Source organism: Mastacembelus armatus, chromosome 6 (assembly GCF_900324485.2).
Source record: "Mastacembelus armatus chromosome 6, fMasArm1.2, whole genome shotgun sequence".
Classification (NCBI taxonomy): Eukaryota; Metazoa; Chordata; class Actinopteri; order Synbranchiformes; family Mastacembelidae; genus Mastacembelus; species Mastacembelus armatus.
The window spans coordinates 2,451,101-2,458,490 of NC_046638.1; the positions used below are offsets into that span (position 1 = coordinate 2,451,101).

The 7,390-nt window shown below is 45.5% G+C and overlaps 1 protein-coding gene across 1 annotated transcript in view; it reads right to left on the bottom strand.

Moving 5' to 3' along the window:
• The window catches only part of met (MET proto-oncogene, receptor tyrosine kinase), a 54,060-nt gene extending 47,081 nt beyond the window's left edge, over positions 1-6,979 (bottom strand). The window contains exons 1-2 of the mRNA XM_026311778.1: positions 6,719-6,979; positions 4,008-5,202 (exon numbers count right to left, since the gene is read on the bottom strand). Coding sequence (XP_026167563.1) covers positions 4,008-5,201 — 1,194 coding nt within the window. The 5' untranslated portion in view covers position 5,202; positions 6,719-6,979. The remainder of the gene's footprint in view (positions 1-4,007; positions 5,203-6,718) is intronic.
• Between the last annotated feature and the right edge of the window lie 411 nt (positions 6,980-7,390).

A 7,390-nucleotide genomic window follows, 5' to 3' on the forward strand; every position in this document is an offset into this window, starting at 1 on the left:
CAATAATCAATCAGGCAGAAGATTCAATTTAAAAGCAATCAGCATTTGGTGGGTTTTCTGGAATCAATAGTAATCCGATGATAATTTTGACCTCGATTGTGGCTGCTCTTTATTTTTAGTCTCAAACGTTCCTGCTCCCTCTACAGAGTTATGGGAATGGGTGCCAGGAGTGTTGGGGCTGCTCCAAAGCCCTGCCATGGCTCTGCACACTACATTACCCAGGAAAATGGCCTTTCATGTCTTTTTTTTTTTTTTAAAGTGGCGCTGTCAAGCAACGGCACTTTCTGACGGCTGGATCAATAGTTTAAAGTGTTATTGATATCTGTGTATTTCTTTGAGAGGTGGAGACCTAACTAAAATACACTAGTCACGTTATGTCTGACTTCACTGCTCAAAATGTCTATGATTCTAAAACTACAGATTCAGACAAAATGACATTTATTAGAGAAACATTTTAACTCTATGCAGAAAAGCAGCAGAATTAAAAAGAAATTTGCTAAAGCTCATCGGTAAAGTAAACGTTGTGCTCAGCGTCTCATGGTGAAGCACTGTGTCTTCATTTTGACGCTCTCTGCGCGGCTGGAAGGAGCCTGAGCGCCGACACGGTCCGGCAGAGACGGCAGGTTTGCTCCGTCATGTAGACAGCCCAAAGGAGAGCCACTCATCATTACAACATTTGTAATTTCTTGCTGCCTAAACTTAAGTTAAGAGGCACATCTGAGTTGACAACCACCACTTAAAAACTTCAAACATACTCTTACACAGAGTTCAGCCTCGATCTAGATCCAGCAGAAATACACGGTTTGGTGGAGCAAACGACAAGAATAACCTCCCGCCTGCTGAAGTGTGCCTCCTCTGAACGTTTACAACTTTTATAAATTTATGGCTGCGCTTATCTCTCCGAAACCTCGTGATAACAGAGTCTACCTGCCATATGTCACTGAATACAAGGCATAAATCTATTAGGCAGTGCTATGATTAGATCATTAAACTCCTGCAGCACCACCATCAGATGGGCAGTTGTTCAATGATCTTTTTTCATGACAGCTTGTTTCTTAATCTGGCAGCTGAGGACAAGAGGAGAGAAGTAAGACTGTCAGCAATAAAAAGAGAAATTGGAAAATGGCTTCCCAGTTGCAAAGAGATAAAAGCTCTTTTGGCTGCAGCGATTCAGCACTTGACCTGCTGTGTCTGCATGTTTTGGACATGGAAATATTTTGAAACAGCAGATTTTTGTGCCATTTGTCTCTGCTGACGACTGCAGAGAAAAAGTTAATGTGTGCTTGATTTTGGGCTACGAAATGGGTGATCTCTGTAAGAGCAGGGGAAAGAATTAAGTCAGCATCAAATTAAAAATCAACTTTTAAATCATTCTGTTTATGGATACATCAAAAATTACAGAGTACTAAGCAAAGTTGCTGAGATAATTATAATCGCACAGAGATGCTGCTGCACGTCCAGTAAAACTGATGTCACACCTTAAATCAACGCAGTAATGAAGTGAGTCAAAAGGAAAGAATCTCCAATAATGGAATCAAAACCACAGTTTTCCTGCTGCCACTCACGAGGTGCAAGGAGACAATTACTGTTTGTGATCTGAGGAAGGAAAAGATTCGGTCCATTCTAACTCATATTAAATAGTTTGGATCGAGGGGCGTGGGTTGATTTGTGCTTTGATCCTGTGCACAGTAGCTCAACAGGCTCTGTGAGTTATTGGATTATACAAGAGGACAACTCTTTCTGAACTTTGCACACTCCAAAGACAACACAAAATGCGGTCACTGTTAAGGAATTACATCAGAAATCTTTTCGCTAAAAGCCAGAGGAGCTCTGGTCTGTTCCTTCAAATGTTGTTTTCCAACTTATGCTTCAGAAGATAAAAAGTGGCAGTTCTCCCATTCCCCACTGTGCATGCTTAAAATCACATGTTTGCATTGCTCATAAATGAAGCATCAATTGAACAGGCACTAATTTGCACCACAGAATTTTATAAAATGACTGAAACTCAATAAAAAGATCATACCAAATTATCATCCAGCCCCACGTCAGCTCATCAAGAAAGGACTTTTGGTGCTAATGGTACAACATCCACTTTCCCACAGGTGCTGGTAACAGGTGGGGGTGGAGGAGAGTGGGGTAGATGCCTCGCCAGTGGGGCCGGCTGCCACGGCGGGTCAGGGGATCATCTTCCGCCCAGCTGCTGATGCCCTGTTATCCCCGAGCCATTCATCACGGCTCGCTGAGAGTCAGATATGTGCTGCCCCCAAACCCGCCAGCTCCCAGCATTCCTCACTTTTCCCTGCGGATGTTCACGGCTGATAGCTGTCAGGGCTGCACGGATTCACCCAAACACCCCTCCCACAGTGCATGTGCAAAGTTGGTTTAAATCCGTTTAAAGAGATTAACTGCAGGCCAGTTTGCATCTGTAGAATCTGAACCAAACAGTGTGTTTGGAAGTTCCAGCTTCTTATCTACAAATCATATGTTTTGAGCACTAGCACTCGATGGAGCGATGGTTTGTTGAGTATGTGCACAAAGATGCACGAGTGCCTACAAGAGCCGATGGGTTATGGCAGTCACTCACCAAGATATGAAACCACGCACTGGAAAAACGCAGGTGAATTGTGCATAATGTGTAATAAATAGTATCATACATGCAAAACCTGTGGCAAAGAAATCAGAGATGCTTTGGCCACACAGCGTGCATGGCTTTGCTTTGCACTTATAAATATTCTGACTGGGGAAGCACACGGAGCGACGTCTAAACAAGGCCGTCATTCAGAAGAAATAGTCTGCACGGTAACACGAACCCAGTGTCTTGTCAGAAATCTTCCTCTGGAGTGTGCTGGGTTTTCACACGAGACTTCTCCCGGACTCTCGGGGCTGACTCCTGTACGTGCTCGTCCTCTGACAACTAACTATAACTGCGTAATATATCCAGGACACTAAAGTGATCTACAGCGGTGACGGATGCTGAGGTTAAGTCAAGGTGAAGTCACAGAGGGGGCAGATCCAGTACACACATTGACAGGGTGGTCAGCAGTTAACTTCATGTCACTATTGATCAGGTGATTCAGCTGATTGACTGGATCAATGGTGATGGATTGTGGGGGGGAGTTTTGGCAAGGTAACAACTGGTTCACAGCAGCATGAAGAAGTGGGAGAGCTCCTTCAGTACAACACACACATACTGGAGCAAATCACTACAGAGGTGCAGCGAGAAAGCAGCGAAACGTTTTAGGGCGACAACATGTACAGAAAAAAAAACAAACAATGAATATAAAGTAATTAAATTTAAATATAATTTCAGTTATTACCCAGCACCCTGCCTGTTAATGGGGATATAAAAAGACCTCGATCATGTTTCTAATAGGCAGACATGCATGTACAAGTTAAACTACAGGGGTCAAAGGTCAGAGGAACAAGTAAGGAGCAGATTATGCTCCAGTGTCTTGTGCATGAAGACTTATACAAGGACACACTGGACCAGAGACCACCCAGTCAGGGACTGTCTCTCTAGCCTCCAATCCAAACTGGCTGCAGCAGATAAACAGCCAAAGTCTATAACTCTGACAGATAGAATTAAAATGCTGTGCATATGCAACAGATGGCTGATAGAGACGTACTTTATGATTCTCTGAAAGACATAAAACTGCATCAGATGTTACCGTGACTGTAAACTTCTCCTGAGGATTTATCTGTGTCGCTCTGGATACAAGGTAACGACTCAAATACTAAAATACTTTTGCTGAGCAAAGACATGCAAGTTAATGCAGGTTGCACATTTATAACTAAGCTCCTTATAAAAGACGTGAATGTCCTGCAGTCAAATGATAAATATATGGATTCAGTAGAGGCCACTGTAAAGGGTTACTGCTAAATACAGCTTTCTGTTAAAAAACAAACAACTTGTTTAGATCTATAAAAGAAAACATTTCCATTGTCATCCAAAGACTAAACGTAAAGAGGCAATTACACAGTGGCCACACCCACCACCCTGCTCTTACCACATTGTAGCAGGACTTCTTGTCTGAGCCAGTGAAGTGATACGGGTCCACTGTGTTGCACTTCTGCATGTACATCTTGAACATGTTGTTGATGTGTTTCAGCGACATGATGCAGACAGCTGAGTTGGGACTTGGCTCCGGAGAATTGGGCTTTCCTCGTGCGAAGGCGGCAAACAGTACATCATCGCCCTCGTCCACCTTCAGCTGCTTCTGCAGTTCAATGTCGGTGCCCACTTTTGCGACGTGGGCCGCCTGCAGGATGTTGAATACCTTCACGTCTTCTGTGGAGCGTCGCCGCTTCTTATCGGTGCTGATGCATTCGAGTGGCATCTCCACATAGCGGCGGATCACCAGGTCTGAGGAGCACATGCGAACAATGCGGGTGTGGTAGGCCTGGGAGTCCCTGCTCACCCGCTGCACAGTCAGGAAATAGGTGAACGGCCCACTCTGGAAAGAGTAAACGTAGCGCAGGTAGTAGTGTCCACGCAGAGACGGAATTAGGTCCATGTAGGAGTGGTTGGAGAAGAAAGTGAAGCCATTCTGGCTTGTCTTCATCTTCCGCAGAGAAATGGTGTGTGGATGTGCTGCACTGCCCGACACGTCTCCTTCACCGGGGATCTCGGAGTTCCCAACAAAAAACTTGATGATGTTGCTCTCCACATTGAGCACCTGAGAGCCCGAAGGGCTGACCACAACATCTGAGTCGCTGGGCTGACCCTCTCCAGGCCCCACCTTGTCAGCAAAGCAGTACACCAGCTCGTCTACGGTTTTCAGGCTGATGTCGTCATCCAGCACGTGACGACGGCAAACACCCTTGTCTGCCGAGCCGCAGCTGTACAGCCCCTTGTCGTAGATGTTCTCCACCACCAAGGCGATGTTGTGGTTGTCCACCCTGCTGCCTGTGCTGCTCGTTGTCTGGCCACAGGTCTCATTGGCGAGCAGTGGTCCTGTGTGGTACTCCGAGAGCTTTGTGAGGTTCGGGGCCAGGGCGTAGATTCTGTTCACAGCACCAACATAAATAATCCCATCCAGCATCACCATGTTCTGGATGGGGAAGTCTGCAGTGAAGGTCGGGAGCTCGTAGGTGATCGAGAGGTTGAGTTTGTTAGTCTCTGATGATTTATCGCACTGGCCCCGCGCAGCCAAGCACAGGGCGCACAGCAGCATGATGTCGAGAAGCGAGCCGAGATTCATCCTGTTCCAGAAATAAGAGACATGAAAAATGAGTTGGTAAGCATCTCTGCTGGAACACAAAGAACTCAAAATATCCATCATAGAGATCTGTGAATAGGTGGCCTCAATTGTATGGCCTGTGACTGCGCTGAATAGGAACAAGGACATCACAATCCCTTTTTTAGGCTGATTAATAGAACTGTGTCTGGGTGTAAAACCAGGGTTTACTCACTCGCCACAAGCTGTGATGCCAGTGTTACTGAACTGACTGAAGCCTTTATGGTGGCACAAAGCTTTAATATCAGTCTGCTACTCATCAGTGCTTCTACTTCTCAATACACTGACCCAAGAAAAACCAGTGGCGAGTCTTGGGTGGGCACTTCTGTGGCGCTCAGCTCTGCTCTCCATCGACCACAGCACAAGGCAGAGCAGTGAATCACCCGGGGAGCAGGGCGACCACGGGCCTAAGTTTAGACAGCAAGAGCCCAAGGGAGTGGAGATAAACTCAATTAAAACAAAGAAGTGTGGGGGGAGAGGAGAATGCAAGGAGGATCGTCCTGCAAGATGATAAATAACCCCAGCAACTAAATGGTAATCCACTGGGAGATGCTTTTAGTGGAGAGAGGGAGAGGCAGGGGAGGGAGAGCGACAGCAGAGAATTTGCAAAATGTGCAAGTGAATGGTTTGCTATTTGTATGTGGTTTTAAGACAGTCCCCAAATGTAAACCAAAACAAGGCAGTAGCATCCAGCACAGTAAACCTCCTGCCCACATCCACGCATAAACTCATTGTAAGTCCCTGTCTGCACATTTGGACTGATTTATGACTTCTGTCTCACTGTTAGCAGCCCCGTGGTTTTATTTTAGAGACAGTCTGAGGGAGAAGGCTCAGTTAGTCATTTTACCACCGTGTTTCAGCGAGAAGGTTTTAAAACACACAACAGCTAACAGGTGCTTGAAACTCCCAGAGACATAATATACGAGTCTGTCTTTGCACAATAGGGAATAAAATAAGATCAAAATAAAAATAAGGCGCATATACTTCAACCAAAAACTCACTTTTATCTTCTATTAAAAGACACTTCCCTTTCATTAAGGAGATAAAGCGATGACTGTGGACTTGTTGTGGTCTAATATTATGAGTAACAGGGGACACATTACTGCGCACCTGCAACATACACAATAAATTTACAGCCTCATCGCACGGCTGATTCTTCAGCGGACAAAGAGCAGAGGGAAACAGTGAAAATGTTTTCAGTTTGAGAGGAAAGTGACTCATGGCGAAAAGGCTCAGAAAACACAAATGAGAAGTCGGTGAAATGGAGTTAGGAGCCAGAAAAAACACTGGAAACAAAACAGTGTTTGCTGTGAGCAGAGGAGAGGGGGCTCAGAGACCCAGGAGGTTCACAGTCCGTGAACATTTCTGCATTTTTACCTTTTTACGCACACACGCAGCTCGAGGGAACATTAGCATCAAAATAAAGCAAAGAGAATAAACTGATGATGATGATAATAATAAATCTGAGATGAGAAACTCACCTGTTAGCGAGCAACAGCTTTGTCCGGTCCTGTGGTTCAGATCATATTCCAGTGGTCGCTCCAAAAGCGGGACTTTTGGACTTTCTCATCAAGTCCACGCTGACCGACGTGGGCTTTTCTCTTCGCTTCTTAATTTTAAACAACTCGCAAGAAAACACAGTCCGATTGTTTCCCCCCCCCAAGTAGTTAGTTATTTAGACTCCAGCTGAAAAGCTACTACTCAAGTCTGGGTGGCTGCATCCAGGAGAAACACGCCGCTCTCCCATCTCAGCTCCTCTCGTGGCGCGTAAAGCTCCGCCTCTTTCCTCCCCGAAATCCGTGACGCGTCCAGGTGCTGCCCGCTCCGTGGAGCTCAGGTAAAAAACAGACATGCAGGTAGGAAAGCAAATAGCAAATATCCCGTAGAACAGAAGCACCAGTCGAAAGGAAAAAAGTTAGATTCTCAGAGAAACTGTTTTATTATCTGCATTATCTTCTGTGTGATGACCTCATGCAGAGTCTTTCATTCAGGCTTAGACCTAAAAGTCTGACCTCCCCTTCCTGTGTGCTGCTTCTTGCTTCAGGTGGGATTAATCCAAGCAGGTCTCCTTCTTATCTTTCAATAAATGGTCTCAAACCACTGACGGTTCTTTACAGCACGTCGACCCTGGCAGACAACAACAGGTGTTCAGA